The sequence below is a fragment of the Corvus moneduloides genome, chromosome 9 (genome assembly GCF_009650955.1).
Source record: "Corvus moneduloides isolate bCorMon1 chromosome 9, bCorMon1.pri, whole genome shotgun sequence".
Lineage (NCBI taxonomy): Eukaryota > Metazoa > Chordata > Aves > Passeriformes > Corvidae > Corvus > Corvus moneduloides.
The window spans coordinates 681,757-693,639 of NC_045484.1; the positions used below are offsets into that span (position 1 = coordinate 681,757).

The 11,883-nt window shown below is 49.1% G+C and overlaps 1 protein-coding gene across 1 annotated transcript; it reads left to right on the top strand.

Annotated features, from left to right (window-relative positions):
* The first annotated feature begins 538 nt into the window (after positions 1 to 538).
* On the top strand, positions 539 to 6,563 carry NPHS2 (NPHS2 stomatin family member, podocin). The gene is made up of 8 exons (XM_032118585.1): positions 539 to 1,043; positions 2,619 to 2,722; positions 3,597 to 3,669; positions 3,977 to 4,059; positions 4,327 to 4,530; positions 4,876 to 4,931; positions 5,739 to 5,817; positions 6,197 to 6,563. The coding sequence occupies exons 1-8, from the start codon at positions 767 to 769 to the stop codon at positions 6,473 to 6,475; spliced, it is 1,155 nt and encodes a 384-aa protein (XP_031974476.1). The 5' UTR covers positions 539 to 766; the 3' UTR covers positions 6,476 to 6,563.
* Positions 6,564 to 11,883: the final 5,320 nt, after the last annotated feature.

The window sequence follows — 11,883 nt, forward strand, 5'->3', positions numbered from 1 at the left end:
AAGCTCCTATGTTTGCTCTGCCATGCTCCTGCTGTGGAAAACTGGGGCGGCATTTAGGCACAAACTCTTCTGGCAATTTAGATTCAACAGCTCTAACTCTGTGATAGCTGTCGTATTAACATCCATTCAGGAAAGTTGGGACCCGTTGCTTTCCCTCCTGGCTAAAAGGTGACCCTAGAGAGAAGGGGGTTGCTGCCAATGTTCCTTCACCGTGCCAGTCAAAGGGCTTGTGGGGAGCAGAGCAGTGTGAGATGGTACTCGCCCAGACATTCACCACAACACCCCCTCCAAACACTCCTGAGTAAGCCACTGGTCTCACCAGCAAAGCTTTTTCACCCTGGTGTCTATTCTGGGCCACTCTCACCTTTTGATATCTTTGGGGCCACATGCCTGACAGCTGCTTTTAGGTTGCTTTTCAACAGCTTTGCAGAAACAATCTACTAAAAATCACCGGAGTGCTTCTGATTGTATTTTATTTCCAAAAGTAGGAAGACGCAAATAGAATATCCTCCCAGGGCCCACCCTGTCCAGGTCTAATTTTCCTTCTCATCTCCACAGCAGTGCATGATGAGAGCAGAGCAGCTGGAAGCAGCTTGCTCACTTCACTGTCCATTATGCCTGACAAGCGTGTGATGAACTTGAAACGAGCCTCCTTGATGTCACACCTCCCCTTCTCTCCTCCCCTGCCTGCTTTTCCTGCCTGCAGCAATAAATTCAAGCACGTACTCATTCCGCTCCCCAGGCAGCTGCGTGCTCCTCGGCACAGATGAGGATGGATAAGAGGTCTCGGAGCTCTTCCAGGGAGTCTCATAGGAGACGCAGAGAGTCCCCGGCTACGCAGAGCAAACGAGAGAAGAGGGATAGCAGCAGAGAAGCTGGCAAAGGAAAGGGAGATATAAAGCAGGAGAAAGCCAAGGAGACCAAGAGCACTGCGGGGGCTGATGGTAGGGTGCATACCTCCACGGTGGTGGACGTGGATGATGTGGTGTCTGATGAAGAAATGGAGGCAATGGCATTGCTGGATAGTGAGCAGCAAGAGGAAGGTATGGCTTAAAGATGGGAAGGGGTTGGAAAACTGTGGACTCTTTGATGCTGCGTGGGTCGCAGTGTGACTGCTCTCTGCATGGTGTCATCACACCCACCTTGCACAAGCGTGGTTATCCTCAGGATAGGATATGGGAGACTCCAGCCAGCCTCCCAGCCAGCTTCTGCAGGCTTATCAGCACCATCCAGCAAAGCAGTGAACCTGGGTACAAGCAGTTACATTCACAGCATCCTTCATGCTTCAGCTTGCTACTCCCCAGTTCTGTTCATGCTCTTCCTTTTCTTGCTTGGCCTCCTTTAGGTGGATGGCATTGGCCTTACTGCCAGTTCCTAGCCCAAAGGACCTCGCTTCAGGGATGAACTGCTCTTGAGGTGCACACTTGCAGCTCACTGGTTTGATGACCTCTAAGAGCAGCTCCTCACCAGGTGTTTGTTAGGCACATTCCCAGCCTGCTAGGAGCTGGGAGGAAGGGAGCATCGTGGTCCTTTTGGCAATACACCTGGGCCTGTTTGGACCCAGCACCACCGCAGGCATGGCAGATGTGTATTACAAGAGCCAGCACCACTTGTGCCCTTCCATGCTAGCACCTCTGCTGCCCCAGAGTGACACCAAGGTTCAGACTTGCTCCTGACTCTCTGGGAGTTTTTCACAGCTTCCACTTTCTGCCTCCATTACAGGAATTACAGCTGTTGAGCAGTGCTTAGGAGCTCTAGTGACCACACAGGTTCTTGGGATCTGAAGTTCCCTCAGGACCTGGTGGTTCTGCAAAGAATCCCAAAGGCAGAGGGACAGGGATGGAAGGGTTGGAAGGGATTAAAAATGGGAGGGATGCTAAGTTCACAGTTGAAAATCATGGTCTACTCTCTGGCTCCATTTATTTTCATGCCATACCTGCTGATTTTTCCCTCAGACAGGAGCACAACAAAGGGCAGCCAAAGCAAGATGACCCACACTCAGTTTGGGGAGATGTAGAAAGTAATATTCGTCTGGGCTGACTGCCTCAGTCAGCCTCCAGCACCTTGGGGTGACTTCTTAGAACACAGGAAGATTTCACTGGCACCAGAGGCTTCATCCCACTGCATTAGGGAGCTAGGATGCAATTAAAATCCTATTCCAAAACAACCTGAAATACTCTGATAGAGAAGGGCACTTCAGGCTGTGCATGTTTAAAGCTCTCTCTTATTTACAATCTTTGTCTTTAGCTCATCTTTCCAGATAAACTTCAGGGACCCCAGCTCAGCAAAGTTGCCCACTCCAAGCCTTTCAACCCTGCTTTGTAGCCCCAATTCTTCAAGATAAAGTCTGCTCTCTAGTCAAGCAACCATAGAGAGGCATGGCTCAATTTTTGTCAGTAAAGCAGAGACAAAATCTATCCCTCCATCCTTGCAGCTCCTGGCAATCTGGAGCAGGGAGTGTTCCTTAACTCACCTCCAGAGAGAGCCAAGTGGTTCAGTTATACTGAGTCCAGGCAAAGCACAACAGTGAAGGCTGTTGTCAGTGCAGGCACTTGTCAGGCTATCAGTATTTTGGGAGCAGTCCTCGACTAACACAGTCCTGTTGGGTTCCTCCCTAGGTGTAAAGACTCCTGGCCTGGGTGTCTGTGAGTGGCTTTTGACCATCTTGTCTTTCCTGTTCATCATAATGACCTTCCCCATTTCTGTCTGGTTCTGCATGAAGGTGAGAATAGCCATGGGGCCTCTCAGTATTTGGTGTCTGATCTGGGTGTCACACACTGGTTCACCATGTGCTGGACATGAGCATAAAGCTTTTTTGGTCTAAGGCCCTATTTATACCTCTTCAACTCATCCTTAATTTTGTTTTCTCCTTTATCACATGTTGCTACAGCACAGGGGTCCAACCATTGCCTATCAAATGCTTCTGCTGAAATACCAGCATGCAGAAACTAAGGTTTTTCTTTCTTAAAACAAATTGCAAGTCTGTTCACTTTCAGACACATCCCTCAGCCTACCTAGCCCAGAGATGGCTGCATTACAGCAGCAGGGTAAATAGGCTTTGAATTAAAAAATTTAAGAGAGATTGAGCTCTCAGTTAATAGAAGATTTCCCCTCTTCCTCTCATTTTTATTCAGATTTATAGCATGGCTACATGGAGGCATATTTTGATTCCCACTTCTCAGGAAATTTCACATTCATATTGTTATCAACAAGAATGCCGGTATTACAGCTCAGCTCTTGGGGTGAGCACGTTTGCCTTGGAGGGAAATGAGCAACATAGAAAATTTTAACTTGGGTTATTTAAGTTTGGCCAGGCTATAAGGAAACAAAATGCTGGGTCATCTTGGGAAACCCTGGATGGGTCTAACATGGGCTGCTCTCACCAAATTCCTGTCTGTCACAGGGCTCCTCATATACAAGGCTGGCCAGCCATTTTAGGCAAAGGGTACAGTGACTCAGTGACAGGTGATGCCACAACCTGCTGAAATCCTCCCTTTGCAGGGCTTTTCCAGAATAAACTTCCTCCTCTGCCAGCGAGGCTGCTTTTCCCAGTCCTACTTCCTTCGCTCCAGCCTAGCTTTTGTTTCCCTCTGCAGGTAGTGCGGGAGTATGAGAGAGCCATCGTTTTCCGACTTGGGCATCTCCTTCCTGGCAGAGCCAAAGGACCTGGTGAGGTGTTTACTGAGCTCCCCCCAGCCACACTGCTCCTCTTCTGCATGCCTTACCAAAGCTCACATGCTGGTGCCCTCCAAGCAGGCATGGCCAGACAGGAGATGGGATGGTTTTTGTTCCCTTCCTTTCAAGGGCCAGTAGTTCCTAATGGCTTTTCCATCACAGAAGCAGCCTGAGAGTTTGAGCCTGTGTATTGCTGTTCTTTTGTAGTTCTGCATGCTAAACCCTTCCCTGTTCTCCAAAACAGAAGAGGTAATTTCTGTAGTTCTGATGATTACCAGCTGTCTCTCGCTTCCTCCCACAGGCCTTTTCTTTTTCCTTCCCTGTTTGGACACCTATCACAAGATAGACCTCCGCCTCAAAACCCTAGAGATCCCCTTCCATCAGGTATGGCTGACACCCCCTCTCTATATTAATTTTGGGATCTATTTAATGTTAAATCTGATGCTTTCTACCTTCATCCTTGCAGAGAAAATTTTAAAAAACCAACTCAAAGTAACCTCTAGTTTGCCCAAGATCCATCAGTAGCAGAGGTGGAAGCTACAAAGACTTGACCATCCAGCTCATCTTTATCATTCTCTCAGTTGTGTGCTTTTCTGTGCTACCTTAGAGTTGCCAGAACCAGCTCCATCTCCCCTAATGTCTTCTGCTTAGGTGGTGACCAAAGACATGGTTACTTTGGAGATAGATGCTGTCTGCTACTACCGGTTGGAAAATGCCTCTCTCCTCCTCACCACCCTGACCAGCATCTCCAGTGCCATCCAGCTGCTGGTGCAGACCACCACGAAGCGCCTCCTGGCACATCAAGCCTTCTCTGAGCTTCTGCTGGAGAGGAAGAACATCAGCCAGGAGATAAAGGTGCTTCCATGGGGAGGGAGACAGCAAAGCAAGGGGTGAATTAAGGCTCTGCAAAGAAGCCCAGGTGGCCAGTCCCTCAGAGTCACAGACACTGGTTTGAAGAAGGCTTCTGCACTTGGAATAAGTGTGGACTCTAGTTAAGTCACCCTAAACCCCTGGGGTAAACGCAAATGGGAAGGAAGGGCAGTAATTTTATTTCTGAGGGGCCTTGCCCAGTAGCACACTGAACCTGATAAATCTGCCTTACAATCCTGCAGTTAAAGTCCCTGCCCTGTCTTGCTCCCCGTGAGGGGGCTCAGCCAGTGCTGCTGTTCTCCCATGCTCTAAACATATTCCTCTTCATAGGTGGCTTTGGATGCGGTCACAGGCTCCTGGGGGATCAAAGTGGAGAGAATAGAAATGTAGGTAGGAAATGCTGGTAGAAGGGAATTCTCTGTCCCTTTGCAAGGACCTGTCCTGTGCTGCTCGCTGTGGCCTGCTCCTCTTCCTGCTTTGCCTCTGGCCCTCTCCCTGCAGGTGTTCTGCAGAAGGTAGAGCCTTTCACCTTCCTATTTTCCCTGCCCCTTTCAGCCTCTGCCTCATGTAAAATTTCCACCTGTTAGAAGTTCTTTCTCCTGCCCTGACAGCCAGAGCAGGATCCTTGGCTGGGATCTAATCACCATTTCACTGCTGCTGCAGGCAGTTTGCACCCAGTTCTGGTAGCCCAAAAGGCACAGCAGGCACTGAACTCTCCATGTCCTGTTCTGGATCAAAGGCCCTGGGGTCTCAGCACTGGTAGGGATGGGCTCATCACTCAAGTCTGTGCAGGAAGGTGGGACTCACTCGTCACATAGAGGGACATGGGAGAGAGCCAAGCAGTGAATGAATACAGAACATTCCTGTGCCTGTCTTGAGAGCAGTCTCCTAGGGGAGTCTCTGCTGTCTCCCAAAGACTGAGCTTACCCTATAAGCCTCAGAGGCACAAAGAGGTCTCCCTGCTGCCTGGTGATCATGCAAGCCTGGTCACTAGAAAACCAGGCTGAAAGAGAAGGATGGGAATGGAGGTAGAGGACTAAAGTGAGACACACAAAGAGGGACACCCAGGGGGCGAAGAATATGAATGAGCAGCTCTGCAGAGATCGACTGAGCCCATCCCAAGCCTCAGGCTGAGCGTCCAGTGCTGCCAGGAGAGCCAAGAGCCCAGCTAATGCCTGTCTTTACTCCCACAGCAACAACGTGCAGCTGCCTGCTGAACTCCGGCAGTCCCTGGCTGTGGAAGCGGAGGCCCAGAGACAGGCCAAAGTGCGGGTATGCCAACATCTGACTACTCATCTCCTTCCAAAGCATTCCTCCTTCCTTTCCCACCTCTGGTTTGAGGTCTCTGGGACATGCCACACAGGCACACAGCTCTGGGTTGACATGTTTCCTTTAATTCCAGAACAAGAGCTGAGTCTAACAAGGGGAGCTCAGTTGCCGAGCTCTGATGGGCCTAGTAAAAGCATGCTAGCCATGAGCTTCCAAACTTCTGGCAACACCTAGAGGCCTAGTACATGCTGTGATCTTCGAGGAGCAGGAATGTTAGAATCACACTGACCCTGAAAATTTCACCAACCTGCCTCTGTAACAAACAGTCCGTGCCCCCTCACTCCCAGCCTCACAGAACCTTCCTTCTTCCCCTGCTTGGTAGGTGATCGCTGCTGAGGGGGAAAAGGCTGCTTCCGAGTCCCTGCGAATGGCAGCTGAGATCCTGTCCAGTGCTCCAGCTGCCGCTCAGCTCCGTTATCTCCATGCACTGCACTCCCTTACCACAGAGAAACCTGCTGCTTTCATCTTGCCCTTGCCTCTGGATGCCATGAACCTGGTCTCTCCGGCTGCCCACAGCCCTCCCGCTGTGAGCAGCCTCCTCACAGGCACCACAAAGCTGCCAGAAAATCCAAAAGACAAGAAGGACTCCCCCATGCTCTGAGAGAAATGGTTCCCACATTGCTCCTGCTCAGAAAGGAGCAAGAAGGCTGGCCCACCATCAGGTTCTGACCTGGAGGCAGGAGGGAAAGCAGCCCAGGCCTGCAATATAAAGTGGATTGTACACGGAAAAAGCCTCTACTTGTTTTGGAAAGGAAAAAATGTGGAGTACAAGGAGCAGGCCTGGCAGGTGTGTGAGCAGGGGGTTGAGGGAAGTGGGGTGTCACTCCTTCTCCTTCACAGAGCCAGATGCAGCTTGACACCTTACAGCCCAGCTCCCAGGGTCTGATCCATCTTGGCCCACGACCTTGGAAGGAAGGACAGACCCTCCTCTATGCCCTTCCATGGCCCCCATCCGCAAACCAAACAGCTGGGCAGGTGGGAGTGGGAGTACGACAATCCGTGGGGGAACAGCAAGGGGCTCGGCACGCAGGCAGGATGGTGGGTGCTGCAGGGAGGGAAAGAGCTGGGTCCTGTGGTGTCCTGGATGTGGGATTTCAGTAACCACCCACATACATCCACACAGCCTAGTTTAGCCCTAGTTCTGAAGCAGAAGGAAAAGGGAGAGGAGGCGAGGGCAGCCTTTAAGGCTTGTGCTTCCCTGCTGAGCACATCTGTGGCGCGGAGGAAAGGCTGTGCTGCTGCCCGCGTCCACAGGGTGGTGAGGCAGGACAACGTCTGAGCTCGGGGGCGCTTAAAAACATCGAGGTGCCCCGTTTAACCAGCGCCTACTGAGCTGACGGGGGGGATCCGGCACCGCTGGCCGAGAGCCTCGGAACAGGAACACTTTCGCCCACCTGCAGCTGCCTTGGTAATTTTCACACACAGAGAACGAACAGAGTGAGTTCTCAAAAATCCTAGAAGCCACAAGCTCCTATGTATCTTTCCTGCCTACAGCTGTTTGAAATGGCCAGGAACCTACAGGTATTGCAGTCCTTTCCCTTGGTAAAGGTCTGGAGCACTGTCAAAGGAAATATCCCTGCACTCAGATTCTCCGGTCCTGGTGCCCTTTGTGTGGATGTCAGCTCTGCTCCTGACCTTTTACTTGACCTACAGCATCTCCCCTTGCTTCAAAGCAAGATCTCCCTGCACAGCCATTCCCAGCACCTCTGTTCTGCTGTTGGTGTCCTGTAGAGGTCAAATAGAGGGCACTTTGTGGCCCTTCTCTCAATTGCCCCCACACTGTTGGTCATGATGCCCGTGCCTAGGAGGGGTTACCCAGCCAGTCTCACTCTTGAATTTTCACTTATTCACAGCTCTTTGCCTGCTGGTAACACTAACTGCTCCCATGATACTCAGTCTACAAGTATTTGCCAGCATCTTTACAGCAAGGACACCTGGCCAACCAGCCCCCTTACAAGTGGCTGGGAAGTGGTAAAAATCCACCTCTGAACTTGCTGGTGACCACACAAGCACCTGAGCTCCAGGTGTAGCCTCCCATCTACATCATTGGCCACTGTAACCTTCCCAGGGGAGGGGGCAGCAGGATCACTGTGGCTCTTGCTGGTGAGCCTGTGATAGATCTCAGCAGTGATCTGCTCATGGAAAACTAGCTCTGGGAAGTTGAACAGCTCTGTCATCTTCCACTGGGGAACGTGAGCTGTGCACTTGCTCCTCTAAAGCTGGTTCTGGTTATTTCTCATGCTGCTGGAATAGGCCCTTCTTTCCCAACCTCAAGAGCATAAGGACAAAAGGGCATAATACTACGGAATGAGCTGCAGCTGATCCTTTCTCTGAACATTTCTCTGGCTGCATTTCTAACTCCATGTAAAATGATCCATCCCCACCAAGATTCTTGGCACACAAAGGACCAACAGCTTTACAGATAATGTCTCAAAGGAACAACACTTAGCCCAAGAACTGACTGTCGGGAGACACGCAGCACTACGTCAGGGCACACCCATTTCCCTGTGTGCGCTTGTATCTGCAGAAGCCAGGCATAGGTTTTTCAAACACGTAACTTTCTTACAGGAAGGCAAATTACAGCTAAGAGCATCCTCAGCTCCAAAAAGCATGCCTTGTTCCAGCAGGATCTTCTCTCTTTTACATGTACAGAGCCAGGATCTTCTCTCTTTTACATGTACAGAGCCAGCAGAAACTTGCCATTTTACCATCAGGAAATATTATGTTCAAAAGCCTTGCAGAAGGAAAACACAGTTAAGAAATGTACTTAAGGATTAGTGGTAGAAGTTTCCAAGAGAGAATTTACTCTGAAGGAGTGGGCAGGTGTTGTCTGAGCTGATGTAATTCCTGACAGTTTCACTGGCTGCTCTTCCAAGCTGAGAATGGGTCAATTTGCAGAGTCATCCTGATTTTTGTACATTTTCCTCCTAATCAGTCAGACAGCTGGTAGCTGGATCATCTGAAGCTCAGAGGATGAAGAGGGTACCCATTATCAGATACATAACCAGCCCATGCTGGCACTGAGGTAAAAATCTCTTGATATGCGAGGGAAGAGGTGCAAACAACTTGCTTGCGTGATCCAACAGGGATGAGGCAGAAGGAAATAAAGCAGCAGGAAGAGATCGATGAGTGCAAAGAGGAGGGGCACAGGCAAGAGAGATGTGTTGTGCAGAAAGCTGAGGTAGCAGTAGTTTTACAAGGATGACAAACTGCATACTGATACTAGAACTGTGGGAGGAGGCAGAGGACAAGCAAGACACACGTGGAAGTGGTGGAGGCAGGAAGAAGAACAGCATAAATGCTGAAATGGCACAGAGATTAGAGGTAGTAGGTAAGGAGTAATGACAGCGGATCAGGGGGAAGTGCTGCTGGGAATGGGCACTAAGACGCTACTCAGCCATTGCTGTTATTCAGTGTTTGCTTTTTCTGGATCCCTTGGGCTGGCCAGAGGTAGAAGCTTTGGGAGTTGAGCAGGCCATGCCTTCTGAGATACTTTCTTGGAAAATTTTTCTGAAAGAAAAAACAGCAAGCCAAAGCCATTAAAAATACCACGGAGTTAAAATGTGCCCAAGGTATCATCACGTCCTTAACTAACAAGTTAGCCCCTCCTCCCATTTTGAAGTCAAAGAGATAAGATATGCTGGGAAGAAATTTTAATTCCTATTCTTTCTCCTTCTCCACATTTAAATCTTGTGGATCTAGTTGGGAAAGAGCACAAGGAGAGTCTTTTGTACCCAATAAGCTTATGACCTAAGGAACTCACTGCCACACCATATGGGCAAGAACAGTAGGTAATCCGTGTTCAAATACCTCCTGGAGAAAGCAAGGGCATCCTGTGTTATAAACACAAAAGGTCTGTGGCCTCTGGAACATAATTGCTTTTCTAATCCAAAATCAGTGATCCTAAACAGATCTTCTTGACTGTAACAGGGAGTACTCGCTCACAAGGAACATGATGCCGGTTACAGTGACCTCCTAGATACAGACCCTGTTACATGTCAAAATCAGAATTAGTTTCTCTCAAAACCAGACCATGTTCAGCAGTTTTTTCTGCCCTGATCTAGAATCACGTTAAAAGCCTCTTTGCTTGACCACTGACAGAGTCGAGACAAAACCCCCGGATGTGTCCAGTAGGGGAGGGTTCTGCATTAAACAGGTGAGTGAGGTGTCATCAAAGACTGCTTCAGTCTCCAAATCTGGAAAAAGGTTCAGAATATTGATTATCCTGAATTTGCCTTTCCTTGTCTGTTGCTTCTTGGATGACTTTCTCATTTTTCTCCAGCTCACATTCTAGCTCTTGATTCCCTGCAGAGCTTCTTCCTGCTTCTCTTCAAGACCTTCAAATCTTTCCTCTACATTCTGAGCACGGATCTCTGTTTCTTTGAAACACAGAAGCAAAGTTAATGCAAAAACCTGAAATCTAAGGAGCTGCTGGCAGGAGACCCAAGAGAAAGATATAGAGAGCTGAAGAGCCCAGGGGGATTGGCTGACTCTGTAAAACATGCTTATGGTTTCAGAGAAGGGCACTGTTAAAAGATCTACAAAGGATTTCATGGCACATCTATGGAAACGTTGCAAATTTAATTAATTTTAAAATTCAGTGTTTGCTAGCAAAGGGTGAGATGCTGATCTTTGCTGTGAGAGGATAAAAACAGAGCAGAGTCAATTCTGTTAGCAGAGCTAATGAGATGGGGTTGCCCTGGATAATGCAAGCTCTCAGACAAAACAAGTATGAGGGAACATAATTCAGAGTGCCCGAGCCTGCTTAGGCATGGAAGAAGTCACTACCAAACACAAACCTTGGCGTGATTCTGCACGTGGGTGTCCCTTCACTGTGTTCCCCACACTGAGGCACAATATTGTATGGCTGCACCTACCAAGCTTCAGGGGACTGGCAGGCCGTGGAAAAGCTCAGCTGCATTCATACAGCACTCTGCAAGTGCAAACAGGACCTGTAGAAATAGAAGTCTTGCAGAAAATGATCATGAATACCTCTCAAGTGTCCCAAGACATTCTGAATGAAAGGAAACACAAAATTAAGCCATCAGATATTGGATGAAGCAGAACCTTATCAGAGAGCAGAACCAGCACCTGCCTGAAATGAAACCCTGCCCTGCTCAGGCCTCCAGTACAGGACCAGTACTCAGAGCAGCTGCACTTGCAGACATTCCAGTGCTGCCAGAACTTCAAACTCTTCCTGAGAAAAGGGAGGGGAGGACTTGTTGGTGGTCACCTCCCTCTGGTTGGAAAGGGGAAAACCTTTGTTTAAGTGAACATGAAACCAACAATGCCAGATTTCATCAGCAGTGTGGGCCTGGCTTGATTCTGGTGTCTCAGTTCACAGTACCAACCCAGGCAAGAGCTCTGTGTCAGCAAAACATGCAAAACCAGAGGCGAGTTTAGGCACTGAACACATCCTGGCATCAAAAACAGACTGCAGTCCTTTTCTGATGCAGATGTGAAACTCTCACTGGCTCGTAGTCTTGGATTGCTGGTGCAATCACTGGGTTACAGAGGTTGGACATGGCTGTAGCTCGACCAGGAGCGAAAAAACCCCAAAACACACACCAAAATGCTCAGAGAACAGAAAGAAGCAGCTCCTCACAGGGTCCAACAGGCATAAGTCAGCTTTCAACCGTGATTTTTTGGTAAAAGTAACTGTTGAGAGGCTCCTGCTCTAAGCCTTGGAAGGTAATTGTGATTTCCATGGATTTATCTCTGTAAAACAAATCAAAGTCTGTAAAGAAATGCTCCTGCATCTTCCACTGTCACTCAGAGCTAGCTGCACACCTCTAAAGCATGAAGGGCAAGGCATGCTAGGAATGCAGTGTGCGTAAGGAGTGGGACTGCCCAGTGACAGTTTGCTAAACATCCACAGTTCCTGTACCTCTTGGCTTCACTCTGGATGACTGACTGGCCAGGGAATGACTGCAAAAGGCAGGTCCTATGGCTTCTGGAGAATAACTTTATCAAAGAGCACTGTCCTGAAGGCTAATGGACAAAACAAGA